The 23331-nt window shown below is 50.4% G+C and overlaps 1 protein-coding gene across 6 annotated transcripts in view; it reads right to left on the reverse strand.

Moving 5' to 3' along the window:
* Tet3 (tet methylcytosine dioxygenase 3) overlaps window positions 1-23331 on the reverse strand; it is a 95176-nt gene that overhangs the window by 60851 nt on the left and 10994 nt on the right. For 3 of the 6 annotated variants that reach the window (XM_051154800.1, XM_051154799.1, XM_051154798.1), the window contains one exon: window positions 18171-18227. The exons of 1 other annotated variant lie outside the window; for it this stretch is intronic. In XM_051154800.1, coding sequence (XP_051010757.1) covers window positions 18171-18227 — 57 coding nt within the window. Of the gene's footprint in view, window positions 1-18170; window positions 18228-18344; window positions 18910-23331 lie in introns of those variants that run through there. 2 more of the 6 variants (XM_051154802.1, XM_051154803.1) reach the window with 2 other exon arrangements.

Consider the following 23331-nt stretch of genomic DNA (forward strand, 5'->3'; position numbering starts at 1 on the left):
ATAGGAGGGCCCCACTGGGGGGGGGGGGGGCCGAGAGGGAGGTTCCTTTCCTACAGAAGATAAACCTCCTCACACCTCACCACAGGGCTTTGAAGAGAGGAAGCTCTCTCAGCAGGGGTGTGGGCAAGAAAGTGAAGGCTAATCATTTGCTGGAAAAAAACAAAAAAAACAAAAAACAAAAAACCCCAAAGCTACAAATTACATTTTTTTTTAAAATCACCCACCACCCAGCGGGGAGCTTCAACAAGATAACCTGAGGGTCAACAGCCTGTGAAGTATCCCTTTTGTCATGTAAATGACCCGCTCCAGATGTCCCGCACCTGCACCAGGAGGGAGGTGCGGAGCAGGTGAGCCTGACACCTGGTTACCTAAGCCCAGACTCAGAACAGTGTTCAGAAACATTCTCAGGTTTGAGAAGTACCAGGCCCCAAATTGTGGGGGTGGGAAGGAGCTGGCTCAAAATCCAGTCCCAGGGTGTTCCTCCAGAGAAGGGGGACAATTGTGCTGGCTGGGGGCAGAGATCTTGTTCCCTGGCACCATTCTCAGGGACAGGCAGTGGCTGGAGTTTTAAAGTCCTCCCTCCCAAGCTTCAGCCTTGATCCTAAGCCAACCCCAAACCATCCAGGGAACGGGTGGGGCACAGCCCTGGCACTGCAAACCCGGAAGGGCAGAAGGCAAGACCAAGGCAGGCAGTTCCTGGGAGCTGGCTGGCCCCACCCCTCTGTCTGTGGACTTCAGCTAGCAACCCAGACCCCAGGCCTCAGGACAGACAGCAGCTCCTGCCCCAGCACCCCTAACACTGCCCTGCAGCACTTGACTGAGTTAGGTCCCTAATCTTTATCAACATAATGAACGCATCCCACCCAGGTACCAACCAAGACCCAGTCCACTTAGCTTTACATGAGACAAGATTAAGTGGTACGGACTTAAGCTATAAAGAATTTTAAAGCGGGGTGGTGGTGGCGCACGCCTTTAACCCCTGGGAGGCAGAGGCAGGCGGATCGCTGTGAGTTTGAGGCCAGCCTGGTCTACAAAGTGAGCCTCAGGACAGTCAAGGCTACACAGAGAGACCCTGTCTCGAAAAAAGAGACCCTGTCTTGAAAAAAGAAGAAGAAGAAGAAGAAGAAGAAGAAGAAGAAGAAGAAGAAGAAGAAGAAGAAGAAGAAGGAATTTTAAGGAAAAAATCAGAATCTAGATTAAAGGACACTTAAAAAACAACAACAACAACAACAAAAACCAACCAACCAGGCCTAGAAGTACAGGTTTATACCTGTACCCAGCTACTTGGGAAGCCTGAGGCAAGGAAAAAAGATCACAAATTCAAGTCCTGCCTGGGCTACAGAGTGAGTCTAACCGCAGCTTAATTGGGGGAGGGGGCAGTGATTTCAACGTCTGCGATAGACCAAAATATCTTCCATAAGAATGGCGCAGACACCGGCAGCACTTGCGTGAACTCTGCAGATCCCCAAGTGACTACAGACCCCACTCCTTTTTTTTTTTTTTTTTTTTTACATTTTACCTAACGTATACAAGTGCTTTTTCTGCATGTCTGTCTGTGTACCACCACATGCACGCAGGTGCCTGGGGACGCAAGAGAGAGTCAGATCCCCTGGAACTAGAGTCACAGGTGTTTGGTTATGAGCCACAATGTGGGTGCTGCAAACCTAAGTCCTCTATAATACCAGCCAGTGCCTGTAACCACTGAGCCATCTCTCCAGCCCCCAATGACTCTGGTTATCGATGTGATTTCAGAAGCGAAGGACACTTAGGTTTCAAATGACTCAAAAATTACAGAGAAAAAGGCTAGGATGGCTTGGTACTAGAGTGTATAACTTAGCACTGCTAAGATCCTGGGTTCAATCCCCAGTACCGCGGAGAGACGAGGAGAAGGGAGACGAAGTAGTATAAGATTCTTCCTCTTTTTGGAAACTACGAAGTTATGCCAAAACAGCATATTCTTTAAAAAAAGAAAGTAAGTTAATAGGTGACCCTTAAGGGTCTTCCAGCTTGAGATGAGGTTGCATTTTCTGCAAACAAAAAAGCCAGGAAGAAACCAGTGGTCAGAGTCAAAGGCTATCAGTGACAGAAGAGCTCTGAATCTAGGGTTCTTTAACAGCCGTACCCCACCCCCACCCCATCCCCCCACCCTCCACCAGGCCCCAGGTCCTCACCCTGAGAGCTGGTATGTGAGCTACAGAGTCAGGAACTGAGAAATAAAGAGGAAAGGGCCACCCGTGCAGTGAGCAGTGGCGGCATTGCGCAGAAACAGGGCTGCCAGCGGGCAGTACCCATCTTGCTGTGAGACCCAGCCCCCTCCACACAGGGCACCAACCCCTCCTCCTGTGGCACTTCACAACAGGCAAAGAGGCTCTAGCCACAAACACCCAGGCCCACGTGGAGCTAAGCGGCAGGCCAGGGAGCAGGAGCACAGTGCTCAAATCCCTAACCCAAGAAACATCTGGGAAGCTTTGTTAGCAAGCAGCGTTAATAGCTCTCAGGTCAGAGGGGAGAAATCAAAACCACAACTGCAGACTCAAAGATAAGTTAGTAGCAGTGAGAACCATATCTAGTAACAGGAAAAACCCTGGTCTCATAGGCACTTTCGCAAAATAAAGAGAAAAATTAGTTTCAATCCAAGAAGGTATGAAGGAAAGTAAATGGAAGTATGAAAAAAACTGAATCACTGGGGAAAAAGACTGAAGTGGCTGATTAGAAAACAAAAGCAGTGGTTTTCATACATGAATCTAAGTGCTAGTTCTCCAAAAGACCAACCAAAGACACCTCAGACAAGACTGGTTGTGTTAAAAAAGGAGATGCTAAGAGGTGCCAAAATTTAAAAATATAAATTAATGATTTTCTAGGGAAATTTTAGAAATATTGAAAGATTTACTGGAAAACATCTACCAAAGAATTTTATCCATTTAGTTAACCCATTTTCCTCTTATTAAACTTCCCTAGACATCTGAGATCAGAACTTACTTGCCTTCTTCTCATGTGTAGACAGAGGAATGTAGGAGCTCGGACAGGCCTAGCTATTAGCCAAGTCACCTAGCCAGACATGAGACTCGGTCCCACAGCCCGGTATCCCTGGGCAAACAGCTCAGAAACCATTTACAAGATGCCTGTAAGGCTGCTTTGACCATTGGTCAGATGTGGGCATTTCTAGCCCCCCTGCTACCTACACAAACTGTGGTCCAAACGCCAGCAGCAGTGGCTCCCCTGAGAGCACAACCCAAGGCCCAAGCCCAGGCCTGCTAGAAAATGCCCCACATGACCTGGACGGACACTGAACTACCAGAAGCCTGTCTAACCCCTACTCGTCCAACTGCCCTTTAGTTCCTATCAGCTTCCTAAAGCGCACACACCCATTCTCTGTTCTGCCTGTCACAACCAAAGGCGAAGGGTGGGGACAACTGATAAAGCTTGATTTGATCTCACAACCATAATTTAAAAGCTTAGCTGAGCAGGGGCTGGCAAGACGGCTCAGCACATACAGCCTGCTTACTGCTAAACCAGAGGGACTGTTTGATCCCTGGGGCCAACATGATGGAAGGCAAGGACTTCTAAAAGTTGTCCTCTGACACAGGTACCCTGCCCGCACCCCCACAAAGAAACTTACAATTTTGTTTTAAAAGGATTGGCAGAATAAGCAAAGCCAAACTCTTAAGAGGTGTTTCTACTTTTTTCCTGAGGTAAAGAGTTGGTACCAACAACACATGAAGGTCTCTTGTTAGTAAAAATCCTCACAAAAAAGAAATAACACATACAGAGAAAAAAAAAATGCACATCCCAACTAAATGTAGTTTTAAAAAATTAGACTTTTCATATCATTTTAACTGAATTAGAAAACAGTATATAGGCCAGGCAGTGGTGGCACATGCTTTTAATCCCAGCACTTGGGAGGCACAGGCAGAAGCAGGCGGATCTCTGAGTTCAAGGCCATCCTGGTCTATAGAGCGAGTTCCAGGACAGCTAGAGCTGTTATACAGAGAAACCCTGTCTCGAAAAACAAACAAAAAGAAAAAAACAGTATGTACATACAGTAAGCATGTATGATTTTGATAATGGGATAAAAATTCAATAAAGACATTAAAATAAAAAGATTGTTCTAGAAAAACTAAATTAATGAGTTATAAATGGAAAAAAATTAGAACACCTTTCTGTTTACTAGATTTTCCTTATCTGCAATGAATTTACCCAACCACACACCCCCACCAGACAGGGTTTCTCTGTGTAGCCCTGCCTGTCCTGAAACTTGCTTTGTAGCACAGGCTGGCCTTGAACTAAGAAATCCACCTGCCTCTGCCTCTTGAGTGCTGGGACTAAAGGTATGCACCACCACAGCCCCAGCAATAAATTTACATTGTTTGTAACAAACAGTCTGGTGGAACCTGAAGTCTAATAGCTTTCACACTTACCATCCCCTGCATATGCACATGGGTGTTACAAGCAAATACGGGTAAAGACTTTCAGTCCAAGCAAGCAGAGCCCAGTCCCCAGACCACCTGTTTCTCAAACTCCCAAGAGTACGTGTGTGTGTGTGTGTGTGTGTGTGTGTGTGTGTGTGTGTGTGTGTGTGTGTGTGTGTGTAAAACCATCTTCCTACTGGCTACAAACGGGATCCAGGGGCGTGGCTCGGAAGGAACTACCTTCTGAGAAGCCCCCTTCTATAGCCCAAAGATGGTGAGCAGAGATGAGGGGAAGGCTCCAGCTGGCTAGGGAGCTGGGTGAATTCAACATGACTCTCCCAGGCTGGCATAGGACAGCAGTCCACCACCCATGTGCACAGCAGGCTTTACCAGCCAGAGATCCAGGCCTCTGTCTTTTTTTTTTTTTTAACTTCGTATTGATTCTTTGTGAATTTCACATCATGCACCCCCTCCATATCAGCTCTTTAAAAGAGGCAGTGTGTCTCCAGAGTGTTTCCTCCTCAAGGCAAGCCTCACCCTGGGCAGCCCTGCACCACAGCTCCTCTGTCGGAGCGCTCTCTACTCTGGGAGGAAGCGTTTGGATCCACTCCACTGGTTCGCAGAGGTCCATCTGTTTGTTTCTGCTCTGCACCTTGAGGAGGCAGCAGCTCCTCCAGGGCTGGCAGGGATACAGCAGTGGCTGCCAGGAGTGGCCCCTCTGTCAGCCCTAAGGCCACCCGGCACACAGCATCTCGCCCACTCAGGTGGGCAAAGGGAGATGGATCAAGGTGGCCACAGGCTAGGCTTGGGCTCAGAACAGTACTCCTATCTCCTTCTCCAAACCCCAACATCCCTGGGTGTGCTCTTGCTTCAGCTGTTCCCAACCAAGGGCAGGACAGGGCAGCAAAGGCGTTAGCAAAGCTTTTCTCATTCTGCTGCCCTGCTGGAGAGATGGGTGACAGTGGTGACCATGCCATACCTAGACTGGGAAGCATAGCCCCAGTGGATGGACAGAGGGCCGGCTCGCATCTCTACCCTCACATTCTCCTTATGCACATCAAGAGGCAGACACTCTGACCCCCTGCTTCACAACCATGGAAGCCCCCCACTTATCTAAACCCGTGGGCTCTATGTAGCCCCCTAGAAATGAGGGGTCCCTTATTCACGTGCCACACAGGAGGCCTAGCAACGCTAGGTGAGGAGATGTCTCCATCATCACCTTGGCTCTTAGGCCAGTTGAGACCAGGACTTCAGGATTTCATCTCGACCGACTAGCAAGGACATAGGACAGAGCAGCACGCCAGGACAGCCACATCCGGAAGTTGTGCCTTTCCAGTCTGGCAGGTTACTTGGTCGGGTAAGAGCACTTGCTGCCAAGCCTGACAACCTGACTTCAAGCCTCAGGACCAAGTCATAGAGGGAAAGAACCAACCTGTCAAGCTGACCTCTGACCTTCACACACTAGCCCCCATGCACACAGCAAATTACAAAGAAACAAAACAACAACAACAAAAACCCCAAATACCTTTCATTCCCCAATTCCCAATGGAAGCTTAAACTACAACCGTCATGGGAACAGCTAGCATGCTGACAGGTAGAAACCATCGGGGGAACCAAACAGTAGGGAGCAAGATCCTGTCCTGAGTAAAGATGATGCTCCTGGGCACACAGCTGTGTGGCGCACACCTCGCCAACGCCGGCAGCCTCCCAAGCTCCCGCTTCCTACTTCCTGCCAATGAATCCTGTCCTCTGACAAGAGTGGAAGATTCATTTGTTCTGGGAACAGAGAGCACAGGTCTCTCCAGATGAGTTCTAACCAGGGTGAGTGACAAGAGAGTCACTGGTCATTATGGGTAATTATGAATGAGGCGTCTCTGTGGGAAAGTAGCCCAGGACCCTCTTTTCCCTGCAGAGACAGCGAGGGTGCTCCCCCCATCTGTTACCCAGATCCCAGCCTCCAGGCTTGGGGCCAGAGCTGCCTCAGGCTGCACTCCTGGCTGAGGCCCAGGCAACATACTTTGAAGATGTGAAGGTTACTGTCTCTCCCACCAGTTTGATTCCACAAGCACTTATTAAAAGCATTTACTGCCTGCTAGGCATCGCGCCAGGTGCCGGGGAAGTGCAGCTGATGGGTACGCCACCACAAGAAACCTAGACCCAAGGACTACGGTATTGCTACAGATGGCCAGAGAGACAGGGATGCACCACGGGCAGTTGATAAAAAACAAAAAACAAAAAAACCAGGCATCTCCAATGTGCCTTCAGCAATGGGGCCCGGAAGGTGGCTCAGTCAGGAAAAGTATCTGCCATGTGAGCATGAGGGGCTGCATTTAGCTCCCCAGCACCCACACAGAAAAGCTAGGTGTGCAGAGACAGTAAGACTGCTGGGGCTTGCTGGCTACCACCCTACTCTGTATCAAGGGAGTACAAGAGCAATAGAGCAGGACAGCCGATATCACACACACACACACACACACACACACACACACACACACACACACACACACACACCTTCCTGCCTGGAACAAGTGAGGTCCCAACTCCAATCACCAGCACTATAGCACAGCAGGAAGCAACAGGGGCAGGGGGGGAAGGCCGGGGAGAGACCACAACAGCAATAGTGGAGAGTATGTGTAACAGACACAAGGACACTTTAAAGCTTTGGTAGGAACCCAGAAGGGCTAGGAAAGAAAGAGGTACTTCCCCGGGCACAGTGGCACACAGCATTCTGCGAGGCAGAGGCAGGTAGATCTCTATGAGTTCGAGGCCAGCCTGGTCTACAAAATGAGTCCGGGACAGCCAAGGACAGGTTACACAGAGAAACCCTGTCTCAAAAAAACCAAAACGAAACAAAACAAAAACTCACTTTATCGCTATAGCCATTAAAAATTGGAATTGTGATCATCCAATGGGAAACAAGTTAAATTATATAAATCTATGTCATTAACAACCCAGTAACCATTGTTGCTGCTGCTTTTGAGAGGCGCTTCTGTATAGCCCAGCCCGGCCTTGAGCTCTTTCTCCTTGCCTCGACCTCCTAAGTGCTGGAATTACAGGTGTGGGTCACCACGTCTACTTCCTGCAGAAAAGGCTAAGACAGACAACACTGACTTAGCAAAGCATCCTTAGGATATTTAGTAAAGAGCTGGGAGAAGCAGTAAATTGTTCAGTTGTTACACAGAATGGAGAAATAAGACCTGTGTTTCCAGCCATACAGTTTTATATATTTGATGTCTTTAAATAGATATGTACTATTTTAAAAGTTCAGAAATAGCCGGGTCTAGTGGCATACACCTTTAATCTCAGGACCTGGAAAGCAGATCTCTGAGTTCAAGGCCAGCCTGGTCTGCATTCAGAGTTTTAAAACATTCAGTACTGCAGAAAGAAACCTTGGCCTCCCCTCTCACCCCTGCTGATGACAGTAATAACTAAAAAGTTCAAAAATGGGGTTGGAGAGATGGCTCAGTAGTTAGAGAGTACTTGTTGCTCTTGCAGAAGAGCAGGACGTGGTTCGCAGCACCCACATGGTGCCTCACAACCATCCAGAAGTCGAGACCACAAGACCCAGTGCCCTCCTCTGACCAGGCACACACGTGGTGCATGTCCACACATTCAGGCACAAAATTCACGAACATAAAACAACTAACAAATGAGAAATACAGAGCATGAAAAAGAATCATGATGCACAGGAAATGAAATGCAGCTAACTGCAGATACATTATGTGAATAATTTGAGGATGGGCCACTGACAGAAAATACATGGTAAATGGTTTACACCAGCAGGCAAGGTCAAAGAAAGGCCAGATTGGTATCTCTAGAAAAGATAGCAAACCATATGGTTTCATGACACCTTTTCAAATTCTAAAAGACTGGAATTATTTCAGCTATATTACTTAAAACTGTACCAATGCATAAAAACCCTTCTCAATCCCCTATATGACGTTACTGCCACTCTTCGAACATCTAACAAGGAAAACACAATCTCCCAACGTAAGCAAATGAGATAGTGTTGACACTAAGTCATCTTATTATTTAAAAAAAAAAAGGTAGCCAGACATGGTGGCACATGGGAGGCACTTGGAAGGCAGAGATAGGCGTATCTCTGCAAGTTCAAGGCCAGCCTGGTCTACAAAGCAAGTTCAGGACAGCCAGGCCTTTTACACAGAGAAACTCTATCTCAAAAAACCAAAAGAAAAAAAAAAAAACAAAACAAAACAAAAAACAAAAAAACCAAAAGAAAGAAAGAAAGGAAGAAGAAGAAGAAAAAAAGGTAAGGGGAAAATACTATGTGATCTTCAAACCACACTCAAATAGACAAGACAAAAATTAACAACTTCCAATGGGAAAAAAATTAACAAAGTGAAATGAGACGGTTTCTTTCACGTGACATAGTAAGAAATCATAGAACCTTAAGGCCTCAGTAATCCACAACACCTTGCTTAAAGGCAAAACACTAGCCTAGTCACTCACGTTGCAGTGAGAAGGGAACAATACTAGTAAAGAGACAGATGCTCAAGCCAGTAAGAACCTGACAAAGGACACATGTTCCTAGCTGCAGCTCCATCCATCGCGAAACACCAGCCCCTGGGTCAGGCTCCTGGCCTGATTTAACCTGGCTACCTGACCTGCTCCAGCCTTATCACTAGGACTAACAGACAGAACTGTGAACTGTTTGTCCGTGTGCTCACCCTGCATGTGTAGTGCACTCATCAGTGACCCAGTGGCTAGTTGTCATCTAGGGTGACGAGCTAACCAGCCACACTGCACTGGGACTGGGGTCAGAGGAACAGATCTGAACAAGGACAGCTAGGTAGCTGCCCTGTGATGTTGCCCGCAAATTCCCTCCCCTGCCGTCTTCCATTTTTTCCCAAAGAATAGTCGTTATTGGTTTAATTTTAAGAAACAGAATAAAGGGCCCAAAAAGGACATAGGCTTTTATTTTTAACTCAAGATTGGAGCCTGGCATCACCTTAAACACCCAGGTGGAAAAGGAACTAAAGGGGCTCACAAGATGCCCTGCCCTGTGACCTTCACAGTGACACCTACCAACGCCAGAGAAAGCGCACGGGTGGGTCTGTGAAGGCGTTTAAAGGTATTCCTGGCAGAGGCCACGTTAAAAAACCTCCAGGCTCAAAGCCAGCTCAGATTGCTACACTACGTATGGCACACCCTGACTTTGCCCAAAGTGCCACAGAGACACTTGAGTGTTTCAAACAGGGCGGAAAGTCATCTCCAGAGCCGGATGTTGATAACATGGGTGTGTCTGTGAGACTTTAACACACTGTAACAGAACATGCTTTTCTTCTGTGCATACACTAGACTTCAGTTAAAACGAGGTGCCTGCCTGTAACCCTTGCGCTCTGGAGGCAGAAACAGGGAACCCAGGGCACAGGCTGGCTGCCGAGGAGCCAAGCTAGGAAGTTCTGGGTTCCAGTGAGGGGCTCTGACTCAATATGCAGAGACAGATTGAAGACAGTCAAAGCAAGCCTTGGGCCTCCACATCCATGCACACACACATGCACATGCACCTGCAGGAATGAGAACACACATACACGCTAAGAAATAAAAGGTTTAAAAATTAAAGGCTGGGATGAGAAAATTCTATGTCCTGCTTGCTCTAGAGCCTCGTTCTGAACATCACACTCTAATTGCCAAGCTCACAGATCGGTCAGGACGTTCAATCCTGTTCAAAGTGTCTGGCAATCTGGTCGTAACTTTCCCAGGCTTTCATTGCTTGGGTGCAACCCACAGGCATGGGAATCGGAGAGCCAAACTGACAAGGCAACTGCTCTTAACCCCGGAGCGCCTCAGGAAGCACGGGGTCCCTGGAGCCCAGACACTGGCATTCCCTTTTTGAAAGGCTGCTCAGAGAATTCTACCATGCAGCAGGGGCTGAGAGCTGCTAAACTAGTTAAACCAGAGAGACTGGCTGCTGTAGACTCAGGACAAGCTGAAGCAATGCCCTGCCTGTGGTGGTGGAAGCTGGGGTGGGAGTGTCTAGGGGTGGCGTGTTCTGGCACCCACCCAGCTCCTGCTCCATATCCAACACTTCCCCAGACCTCAGTCAGAGACTTAATGGGGAGCAAAGGTATCATTCTGAAGGAGAGGGGGAGGGGGCACGTTTGCATGCACTCCTGGGCACACAAATGTGGAACACATAAGAGGCTTTCTAAATTAACTCTAGGGCCCATGAAGTTGGACACAAAACCATGGGTTCTGGCCCCTAGCCAAGGAGTTCAGACTGGACTTCTTGCCAGGAAGCCCCAAGACACACGCCAATGCAACCACACAACCCCAGAGCTAAGCCCTAACTACTACCCAGGGGCCAAATGATGCCTCTGGGAGCCCACAGCTGGAAAACAGGAAACCAGTGGAAAATAGAAGGAAAGGGCCATAGGACAGAGGTAAGCAGAGACAAGGAATGAGGCAGTGAGGAGGGAGCCCCCACACAGCTTGCCTACAGAGACCTTCCAGCACTGCTATCGGGGGCCTCATGCCACCCTCGTCCTCCATCTACCTCAGTCTAGAACAGGAGCCCGTATCCATGAGTTTGACTCAACACACGGTTATCTTGGCCAGGCGGCTCCATGGCACTCTCCCTCCATGACTCTGACTCAAGGAGTCCTGGTCCACATGTCATGAAGCATGCTTAGACTAGGAAGAGGAGCTATGCCTAAAGCGTGTAGTGGGACCAAGGGCAGACAGCCAGAGGCCCTAAACAACATCCTAGTATAGAGAAAATAAGAGTAGACTAGAAAGATGCTGAGAAAAACAGGGAGACAGTTCTCAGGCATGTTGACTGGAGAAACCACAGCTGCCATGAACAGTCTAGCAAGCGGACTGACTGATAAGAACACTTCAGAGATCACTGAGTTGGAAACGTCGCAGGCCCAGAGCTAATTTATCTTGAACCCTCCTAGTCCCTAAACAGCCATTTGTTTGCCCACCTCTGCGACCGACATCCTGTGACTTCCACCAACAGCCAAACCCAGAAGTGTCCCCAGATAGCATCTGAGACCTATAGCAAGCAGTTTTCCCACTTCGCTGCAGCCTGGCTGTTCCTATCCATGCATTTATACGAAGTGTTTTGACTTATGGCTTTGTTCAGTTTCTTAAAAACAAACAAACAAAAACTTTATAAAACAGTTACCAAATTGAACCACAGAATTTGGTATAACCTGAATCTGTGTTTCTGGGCCATGATAATTCATATTGGCTCCAGAATACACTATGGCTCCGACCCTTCAAAATGAGCGGTATGTTTTGTTTTGTTTTTAACGTTGACAGGAACATCTCCAGCTCCATCAAAAACCATTTTCCTAGGCTTGGTGGACAGCGCCAATAACAGCTCACATGCTTCTCCTTCTCCAGAACCAGGAGGATCAGAAGGGACCCTCTGCACCTCAACTGAACCTAGTCAAGCCAGCAGAGACAGGGTTTGGTCTGAGGGGTACTCCCGAGGGAAAACATAGCTGAGGACTCGACGTGCTGATGCAGACCAGGTTCTCTGCCCACAGCCCTTCTCTGGGCCTCTGCCCGCCTCTGACAGGTGTTTCTGGCCTCCTGCTCAGGCCCATCCACAGAGCAGCCAACAGAATCCGAGATAGAACCTCCCTGAGGGATAGGAAGGTAGACCCCAGCCACAGACCATTTGAGAGAAGACAGTGGATGCTGCAGAGGCAGGAAGCAGAAGCCAGCCAACAGGGCTGAGCTGGAGAGCTCTCTGATAGGGACAAGCTACTAACCCTCTCAATGCCTTTGTTTCCATGCATAGCCCATGAGATCAGGATTACTCATGAGGATGCGTGGGGGCAGGGCTCAGAAATCCAATTACTTAAGCACCAAGGGCACAAGAGTTCCTAGCCAGACACACACTCAGGATTTGCTTAGACCCTAATCCTCCCACACTTGGCTATGTTGGCCCCTTAAGTAATATTTCTGCAGCAAATCAGGTTAGGCCCTTTTCTCTAGGCAGCTAAGACAAAAGAAACTCACATTTTTACTATAATGTTTAACAATGCAAACAAGCCCTGCATGGTGGTGCAAAGCCTTTAGTCCCAGCACTAGGGAGGCAGAGGCAGGCAGATCACTGTGAGTTCGAGGCCAGCCTGGACTACAAAGTGAGTTCAGGACAGCCATGGCTACAGAGAAACCCTGTCTCAAAAAACAAAACAAAACAAAAAAATGCAAACAAAAAGGCTGAAGAGCCTCAGCTGGAGTAAGTAGGGCCAAAATGCTTCAACTAAAGCCGCCAAGGTGACAGATATGTCCATCCTTAGAGGAATCACAGTATGCGATTAGCACCTCAGATGACAGGGCTCCCTACACCTCTGCAATAGTACGGATCACTGTCTGGAGGCCTGAAGATAAAGGTGAGTGGGAGAACACTTGCCCAACAAGTCTCAGGTTCAAGCCTCAGCACCACCACAAAGAATAGTTAATATTTAAAAATTCGTAAATGAAGTTAGAACTGGTGGCGCAGGGCTACAGCATGCATTCAGAAGCCTGGGCGGGAAGGGGGTTGGTATAAGGGTGTTACAGTAGCAGACCATTTCCCTGGCATGTGTGAGTTCTGTCTCCAAGCACAAACACACCCTTCAGGGGCTCATGGGGCTCAGACTTTAGACCATCAGATTCCTGAACACACAGGAGCGATCCTTATCTACAGACACTGAGGTACAAGTATGCCTTTTTGACTGCGCTTAAGTGACTCCCTGTAACAAACACAGGGTGAGGAAGAACTGGGGAGGCAGTGTCCAGAAAGGGTGTGGAGGCATGCAAACTAAGAGTCCTATGCACCGCCAGAAGCAAGTTCAAAGGCAGTGCTGTCTACAGTCTGACCCTGTCCAGCATCACATACACGCAGAGGAGCCTTCAGTTACTGCTCATGGGATGCTTTGACTGGCACTGAACACCAGAGGAAAACTTTACTGTTAGCTGTTAGCTAACGGTACAAAGTGGGACTTCGTCTTGGAATTATAAAAAAGAAAACCTAAAAAGCCAATCTGGTCCGTTTCTAGATTTAGTTTGAGAAAAATTAACTTTGGAAGGCAGGCCCTCTGCTGCGGAGAGGAAGCCACAGCCATGGATGCTAAGTGACTCTCCAGAATTAATGGCAGAGCCCATGAGTAGAGTAAGAAAATCAACTTATTGCTCCCTCTCAGCCAGTGAAGCAGTAAGTCTATCAGACCCAAACTTTTTTTTTAAAACAAGGTCTGATATAACCCTGGCTAGCTACACAATCAAGGATAACCTTGAACTCCTGGTCTACTTCCCAAGTGTGAGATTACAGGCACACACCACTATATCCAGGTAAATATTTACAAGGTGACTTTTCCTTTTGGCAGTGTTGGAGATGAAGTCCATGGCAAATGCTCTTCAGTGAAGTCACAGCCCCAGCCCCAGAACTCAAGCTTTCTGGAACTTATGGATGCAGACTAGGCTGGCCTCAACTCAAGAGATCTACCTGTGTGCGCTTTCCGAATGCTGAGATTAAAGGTGTGCACCAGCACAGCCAGGAGACGCTCACTGCTGATGAGCTGAAGGCAGTTACAAGTCCACATGACCAGCCTAGGCACGGTATTTTATCCAGCCCTCTCAGGATCTAAAACCAACGCTTTCTTTCCACCTTTATTCGTTTCTGAACACATGGCCTTAACCCATCACCTGATCCTGGAAGCACTGACCTTGAAAACAAGGCTGGCACATTGATTCTGCAAACTCTCCTGAGGTTCAAAAAGCCAAAAAGTAAGCTTGGCACAAATGAGTGCATGTGGGGTGAGAGGTGCAGTCTGTGGTGTGTACAAGTTCATGTGCCCCAAACAGTGGAGATCAAGGGTCTTAACTGCATGAAAACATACCGGCAGGCCGGGCAGTGGTGGCGCACGCCTTTAATCCCAGCACTCGGGAGGCAGAGGTAGGCGGATTGCTGTGAGTTCGAGGCCAGCCTGGTCTACAAAGTGAGTCCAGGACAGTCAAGGCTACACAGAGAAACCCTGTCTCGAAAAACCAAAAAAAAGAAAAAAAAAAAAAAAAGAAGAAGAAGAAGAAGAAGAAACATACCAGCAATGCTGGTTTTCCCATTTATAACTGAAGTAATTTAGTCCACATCTCTTAGTTATCTAATGGTTCTGTGAGGTTCAAATAGTAACTTCTATCTTGTACTTAGTACTGGGACCTGTGAGTGCTTCTCCAATGTTGAGAGACAAGAGACAAAGAATGGGAGATAGAGTAGGTGGGGACAGGGACAGTCCTGGCTTAGCACTCCACGCCACTGGTTTACTCATGCAAGCCACCCCTGCTGTTCTATGTGGCCAGACTTCCTAAATTGGCCCAAGAGAAAGCCTACTCCCCCTCAGAGGCTGGGAACAGGGGTCTCGCTGACTGCCAGATGTCTGGGTGTGGGAGGAAATGAGGCCAAAAGCCCAAGAGGTCAGGGATGGAAAAGAGGACTTAAGTGGATTGGGAGACCCAAAAGCTGAGCCAAAACAAAGCCTCTGCCATACTCCCAGCCCGGACCCCCCAGCCAGCCCAGCTACTGCCACAGCCTCAGGGTATGGGAGGGAACTTGGCAAAACCACAAAGCCCATTTCTAGCAGAACCGTCCATCCATCTGCAGCTAGAAGCAGATGAGCACCCAACCCCCCCCCACAGTGCACGCACCCAGGCACGCACACAACCCCGAGAGGGCCACAGAAGCATTATGGTGGTCCCAGAATGCAGCCCCAGGTCCCTGCACTGTGATGGACAGAAGCCTTCCATTCCAGCTTACAATCTTATTTTTGCCACAATTCCTCCTCTTCTGATATTCACTCAAAAATGGCTGGGGTCACTGTGTGATTAACTCTGGCTCCTACCAAGCATGGAGAAGCCCTCTCTGCGGTTCCCAACTTGAATCTGACAATTCTCTTGGCTGGTTCCTTTCCTGCTCCAGCCTGACAGGCCCACCTGTTTTCACACTTTACTGCTACTTATAAGTTACCTCAGAGAGAAGGGTCCTTGCGAGAGCCGAAGGGCAGGCAGAAGAGAACAGACAGGAGTACCAAGAGTGTGCAGAGTCGCAAGGAGAAGATTCTCAACAGGGCATTTTTAGGGTGGTCTTAAGGAAAGACAGAAGGCAGAGATCCTGGGCCAGAACCAAAATAGTTTCCAGACATCCTTTAGCCTGTGGAGTGAATGTTCCCATGAGGCAGAGCGTGGGATCCCAAAAGCAGGGCAGCCTGGAGCTCTCGGCACTGGGCGCTCTGTTCTATGCAGGCAGCTGAGGGGAAGGAGGCAGCACCAGGGCACTGTGCTATGGCATATTACCCGGGATATATCATGAGTACACAGCACGAAGCCTAATGTACAGTAAACCAACGACCTGCACTCATCAAGCCCAGCTTTGTGGCTGTGCCAGGACTGTGTACACCCACACATCAGGATATTCCTGGCAGCACACAAGGAGACATGCATTATTTCTTCTGGCTGCTGGACATCATTCACCCTTGGGGCTTACCCCTCCCATACCCATCCTGTGGGAACTTGTACACACACACACACACACACACACACACACACACACAAACATACTCCCTTTATCCTGACCACAGGAGAACCTTTTTTTTTTTTTTTTAAACCATGACCTAATAATAGATTGGGAAAAACTCTCACCCCAGCAGGCCACCTGAGAAAAATCCAAGGTTCAGAGAAGACAAAGCCAGAAAACAGGGGCTCAGACCAGAGTACTGCTGATATCAAGGCTGAGGGGGAGCTACGGTTCTCAGGCAGGCAACTCAACAAACAAGCACAGATCCAGTGAGAACTGGGTAGGAAAGGTCCATACAGAGGGCGTCCTCTTGATTTTCATAACACTGGGGCTGGGGTTCTGGGGTTTTCACAACAGGTGAGAGAAGGAGAGAACACACTAGCAGAGTGAAAGGAAGCAAGTCTGGAGCCACTGCCACAGCAGGCAGGCAGGCAGGGTGCTGCAGGCAAGCAGGCAGGCAGGCAGGGTGCTACAGGCAAGCAGGCAGGCAGGGTGCTTGAACGAATACACAGACAAGCACATAGGTACAGAAGCAGAGCTTCCTCAGCTCCCTGAGCCCATCTGTCCCCCCTTTTGTCCGGCTGGGGGAACGGAAGAGTTGGCTTCATAATCTTAGCATCTCCAGTGCCCACGGCCCTGGAACAGTATACTCGGTGACTAGAACTCCCCCAGACAGCAGTGGGAGGCCAAAGGAAGCGGAGGTGGGAAACTGTGGGATCTGGCTCCCAAGAAAAGACAGCAAGATGGTAAGTGAGCCAATGTGAGCTCACAGTTCCCTCAGCAGCGTGCACACAAACAGTATCACTAATGCTCTGCTTGCCTGCGGTCTCCCAGGCCCTTTGCAGGTGACTATCAAGAACTCCCAGCCTCACCAAGGCATGCCAGCTCCCTCAGAGAGTTGTCACTGGGCTATTCCTCCCTAGGAAGCCATTTGAGAAGTAAAATCCACACCCTTCTGCAAACACTCACTTGGGAACTGGCCAAAGTATAACCCTGGCCTTCAAATCTACCTTGTAAGCTAGCCCAGGAAGCCCCAAACACACACAGGAGGAAGCAAAGCACCACCCTGTCAGTGTCACCACCCAGTGAGGAGGCAGAGTGCCATTTCCAGTACCTCCTCAGAGCTTCCCACAGCTTTCCCAGGAAGCAGGAGGTAGATTTACAGGAAAGACTGAGAGCATGCAGGGACACTCACAGCTCTCCCACCTGCTACCTAAGCAACCAGGCTTGGGGCTTCCTCTGTGCTAGGGAGAGCCCCACTGGGCCTGTCCTGTACACCTGTCCCCACACTTACACCTCCTGGGCCAGAAGATACTGCTGAGTAATTCCAACTTAAGTTGGACCCCCCAGCCCTGTAAACTCGGGCAAACTACAAGGAAACCTACTGATCTGGTGCTGGCCAACCTAGGGATTAGTCATAGCTTCTTAGTGATCAGGTGCTCCCCAGACTCTCCACTCTCCCCTCTCAAATGCCCCCCCCCCCAAAACCCACCTGGAATGGCTGAAAAGCCCTCTCTGCTTCCCTCACACCTGGGAACACGGCCTTCCCAGTCTCCCAGACACCAAGTGGCACAGAATAACAGCAGACACCGGCTGGCTTCCCAGCCATAATGTTGCATCAGCCCCCACCCTACCCAAAATATCCTCACCCCCACCACCTCCTCTCCTCTCTCCAGCCATCTCCATGGTGACAGCAGCATGACTAATGACACCCTATCAGCTTCAGACTCAGGAGTGCAATTCTCCCTCCCTCTTACTGTCTTTCACCCCCCCCCCCCACCGCGACGTCGCACCCCGGGGATTTCTCCAGATTGGATGCAAACCAACAGTGCCAGGGCCATTCTCCAGAGATTTCCAGAGGCAGGGGTGGGGAGTGGGTTACATGTCTTTAAAACAACACACACACACACACACACACACACACACACACACACACACACACACACACTCAACAAACCAAACCCCAACTGCACCCAAACCATCCAGCTGAGAAAGCAAAAAGAACCTAAACAAAACCCACACAGGCCTGAGAATTCATTGGCCGCCCACTCTCCCGCCGCCCCTCCCCCTCAGCTGCTGCTACACACACAGTGGGAGATTAAGGGATCACCAGAGGAGACCCTTTATTTTTATCCAATCCAGTCAAACACTTCACCCCCACCGCGCGCGCCCCCGTACGTACACACACACACACACACACACATACACACGAGCGCGCACCGCAGGCAGGGTACCTTGACAGTCGCCCCTTGTGCCCAGGGCCCCGTTCCTTCACCAGTCTTTATTTCCACCTGCAAAAGAAGCCAAAGACACTGGTGAGGCAGGCTGGCAGCAGGCAGGGAGCAAAGCGGTCCTGCACAGGCCCCAGCGCGCTGGAGGGGAAAGGGCCGGGGGAAGAAAGGCTGGACCTGGCCATCTTCCTGCTCCAGCTGCCACCAGAACGCGGATGGGCCCCTGCGCCTTCCAGTGTTTTGTTTTCCTGTCTCGGTTCTCTGGCCTCAGGAGATCCCGGGGACCCGCTCCCGGCCTGAAGGAGGCCTACCCTCCCTTCCAGGCCCTGCGCTCTACCTCGGCCGGCCTCCTCTACTGCATCGGCCGCCGCCAGGCCTCCCATTATCCCCGCCGAGGGAGCGCACCGAGGGAGGCACTGCAGAGGCGGCGGCCAGCTGCCGGCTGCTCCCGCCCCGCCAGGCTGGTGTGCGAAGGGGCGGCGCGCACGCCAGCCAATCCCGCACCCGGCCCTCCTCGCCAAGGACCTGCCCAGCAGCCAGGCGGGGGCCTTGGTCAAGGGAGCCATAGCCACCAGGGCTGCTTCCCAGGCAGGCCGGGGATCCCGGGGCACTCTCCCCTCCCCACATATATAAGGAATCTCCTGCACCTCCGGCGGCTGCGCCTGGAGTACGTCCGAGCCGGGGTTGGGGGAGGTGGGTACCCCACACCAGCCACTCTCCAGCTGGTGGAGAGTGCCCCAAGGAGAATCCAGAACGGCAGAAGCCTCTTATCCCTCCCACCCCACCCCCAAGCCCCGCTCCTCGCTCCCCGCCCCCGCTTTGCAGACTGCAGATGAGTGGAGTAACTTACCGAAGGTGACACCGCTACAACACAGCGGAGCTCAAACCCCAAGCCAGGTCTATCCTCTGACCGTACCCTTCGCCCTTCTGTAGCTCTACTCCCCTGCTCTCTGGCACCCTACTCGGAAAACCGGCTGTAGCCGGACCCACCAGGTGCCCCTTCCAACACCCGTCACCCCCCCCCCACTTCTCCCAGACCTCAAGAGTTCCCTTCTAATTCCCTAACTCCAAAGCATACCAAGGGTGCCATGGCCGGGAGACTAAAGGGGCGAGGGGACAGCAAGGTGTATTCCGTATTCCGTATGCAAGTCCCGGGCATTCCCAGGCACCTCTTTCATCTATCCCCTCCCCTCTGACCGGGAACATCCAGGCTTCTACCTCGAGCGCGCTGCGCATAAACTTTAGTAATCACACTATCTTGGTCCTAGTAGATGGTAAACTTACCTCTCTCAGCCTCTCTTTTCTCATCTGTAGAATGGAACCAGCAGCCATTTCAAAGAGCTGTGAGGCCCTGAGAAGGCACAGAGCCAGCTGCCTGACACAACGTAGGTGCTGCTGCCTTCCAGCGCTCTACATTTCTGCCAGAGCTCAGGGTGCTTTCTCATTCTCACAGATGAATAAGCCGAGGCCTGAGAGAAGTGAGTCACAGAAGAGCGCCCCTGCTCCAGTGACTCGCTCTATTACCCACTCCACCACAGAGGCATAATCATGCCCCACCCCAGGCCCCCAGGGGGTGTTCAGAATCAGATAAGTTCCTTAAGAGAAGGGCAAGCCTGCCTCTGGTAGAGAGGCTTCAGGGCCCACACCTGTCTCCCCTTTGTCCTAAAGGGGAGGCCTACTGGGTCCTAAAGCAGGGAGGGAGGCAGATGACAAGATAAGGTGAAGGGAAGATGTCTTCAATCATGACTTTAGGTGTCTTTTAACTCACTGCTGACCAGCCTGAATGAGTCCTCCCACTTCTCTTGGCTCCCTAAAGCCCTGTACTGAACCCATGCACCCCACATAGAATGTGGGAGAGACCAAAGCAGCTTGGACAGTATCAATACCGTTGCCACCATGGGGCTTGCCACAGCCAAGGAGCCTGCCACATAGAAAGCCCTGTGCCAACCCTGTTGTAGCTTCACCTCATTTTACCTGCTCGACACACACACTTGTTTTCGGGAAAAGGAAGAGTATTAGGGGATGCTGAACAATTTGCCCTTGAAAATTGGTGGGCGGGAATTCAAGCCTAGACCCTTCCCAATCCTGAACCCCCTTTCTGCTAAGCCCAGGGAGACATAAAGACAATTGGGTCACTTCAAGTGATTACTTCCTGTCCAACAGATCTGAGAATACTAATATTTTCACTCTTCCCAACGCTGCTTCCCTCACCCCTCCCCCGCATGCTTCTGTACTGCAGGACGGAATCCAAACAGCACCTCCCCTCTGCTAGGTCCTCAGTCACCAAGCCTTCCCTAAGCTCCTCCCTGGCCTCAGTAACAGCATACTGCCTCTTCTGGCGCACCAGTCACGTCCAAGCAGTTATTTATTTACAGTCGCTCCCCACGTGGGTGGGGCCCTGTCCTCCCGAGGTCCTAGGCTCTACACAGAACTGGAATGTGCTGAGCTGAGTTCTGCCTTGGGAGTGTGGAGTGGCAGGGAGCTGGGCACTGAGATGGTCAAGCTCCTAAATGAGGTCCCTAAAGCCTGGGGTTGGGGGTCAGCATCCGCTCTCCTAGATAAAGACCTGCCATTGTGAACTATGGACCAACCTGCCTCTTCCTTACAGCTTATAGCAGCTCTGGAACCAAGTCCTCCCCATCTCTTTGGGCTAACTGTGTGCTCTCCCAGGTCCCCACACTGCCCTCCAGCAGCCCTTGGCTAAACCAAGGGAGCATGTGGCACCCAAGACAGCCTACTTGTTCCCATCCTCATCCCACTGTGGCCACCTTCCCTCTTGAGAGGCACCTGATGCCAGTCACAGAGATACATGCCAGGCAGGGCTACTAAGCCCTGACTTTCCTCATCTTTATATGCCCCCCCCCTTTTTTTTTAAACTGTGGGCCTTGCCGGGCGTGGTGGCGCATGCCTTTAATCCCAGCACTTGGGAGGCAGAGGCAGGCGGATCGCTGTGAGTTCGAGGCCAGCCTGGTCTACAAAGTGAGTCCAGGATGGCCAAGGCTACACAGAGAAACCCTGTCTCGAAAAAAAAAAAAAAAAAGAAATAAACTGTGGGCCTCACAGTGACCAGCTTAAGATTCCTTGGGATTCCTCTGCATAAGGACAAAGATCCTTCCCCCAATCTTCCATCCTGGCCTCCCAGACTCTACTGTGCTGGCTGGAGTAGGGCCACAGAGAAGGGAAATGGGGGCTGCAAACACCGAGAAATCTCACCAAACTCCACACAAACAGGAACTCAGGCACACGCGCGTACACACAAACACACACACACACACACACACACACACACACACACACACACGGGAGGGGAAGACTGCTAGTGAACCAAGCACCAAGCCTCAAGGGGCCCCACAAATGGAGACACGAAGTTCTTAAAAACCTCAAAATAAACCAACATGCTAGGAATTTTCCATGCCCATGCTATAGATGGAGAAATGATGAGAGTTCTAAGCACCTTGCCCAAGGTCACACAGCTAGAAAATGACCCAGCAGGACTCTTCCTATGCTCTGCTTGCAGTGGCCACTATGATAATCCTACAACGTCATCCATCTACCTCTTCCAGAGGAGGCAGGGGACCAGAGATGGGTCTCTTCCCTTCGCCTCGTCATGAACAAAGAACCTCTTCACAGGGCTTTCCCTTCCATGCTCAGTGGAAGCCCACTTCCTCCAGGAAGCCCTCTCTGGTTACCTCAGCCTGTTGCCAGTCCACAGCACCTCTTACATTTCTCTTTTAACACCTATGAAGTTTGTCTGTGTGTGTGTGTCCTGCCTCCCCAACCAGAATGGCTGAAGCCCTGCCTCTCCAAACCTCTCAACACTGAAGGCGCCGGGAACTGACTGTGGAGAAGCCTGTGACCTGCTCGCCTCCTATCACACAAAGGTTCCTGCCAAAGAAACCGACCACCCCCTCCACCTTTGGAGCCTATGTTTCCTGGTGTCCACGCACCAATTTCCACCCAAGTAATTGCAGCCCCATCACACATACATCATCCCCTATATTTGAAAGTCTTTGAGGTTGTCATGGGAACTGCCTTCGCCTTCATTCACTGATCAGACCTCACAATTAGCTTTGGCAGCGGAAGTCTTTGTCAATGGCAATCACCAGAAGGAGGAAGCAGAGGAGCAACACGGGCGGGGCGGGGGGGATTCTTCTCCTTAGAGGTACAGCAGACCTAGATGCGGTGAAGGCACCGCTCCCCAGACCCACCCTCTCACGGCCACCCTGGCAGGTAGTACCACTCTGCCTGAACTCTGAGCATCCTCCTATTAGCTGTTCTCAACCTTCCTAACGCTGTGACCCTTTAGCACAGCTTCTCATGTTGTAGTGACCCCCCCAACCATAAAATTATTCTCATTCCTACTTCATTACTGTAATTGTGCTACCGTTATGAGTCATAATATGTAAATATCTGATATGCAGGTTCTCTGATACGTGACCCCACGGGTTGAGAACCACGGTCCTAGACGGTGGGGAGGTGGTCTTGTACTGAGTCTCATTACGGTCAAATTCAAGAGTCTTTTGGACCACAACTTGTTCCAGGACCCAAATCAAACAACAGGAGACTTTATAACCCTACAGACACAGGGTGCAGAGTACCTTAGAAACTCAAGGCAACCTGGGGGAAGACTTCCAAACGGAATTAACGGAGATTTAACCTACTTTAAGGATCTGTGGGCACCCTCGAGTGTGCCCAGCCTGCCTGCGTCTTCCCACACCTCTGCCGTTATCCTCTTTCGAGCACCCAGACAGCTCTCTTCAATCCTTTACAAACCACTACACTGTCACACACAAGACCCGTTCCTTCCCTTCCCAGCTGGTCTACAAGAGAGGCCCCAGGGAGACTAAGGTTAGACTCTGTCCTCAAGGCACTCCTCCCTTCCAGCTTTATAATCATGGTCGGGCAAGAAAATGTTTCCTTGGTGTCGTGAAGGACAAAGGTAACACTGTCACCCCTCCACTCCTGACTCAGGCTCAGTGCCTGGCCTAGCCAGCACCAGCCCCTGGAGAGGTTTGCTGGATAGGGCTAGCTACAAGTTAAGCAGACTCTTCCTAATTCTGGAAACTGAGGCAGCACCAGAGAGGAGCTGTACTTCTCCAGGAAGAGGAACGTCCTAGGTCCTGGAGCCCAGGGATTTCCAGAAGGAATGTGTCCTCCTTACTCA

Source organism: Acomys russatus, chromosome 13, assembly GCF_903995435.1.
Source record: "Acomys russatus chromosome 13, mAcoRus1.1, whole genome shotgun sequence".
Lineage (NCBI taxonomy): Eukaryota > Metazoa > Chordata > Mammalia > Rodentia > Muridae > Acomys > Acomys russatus.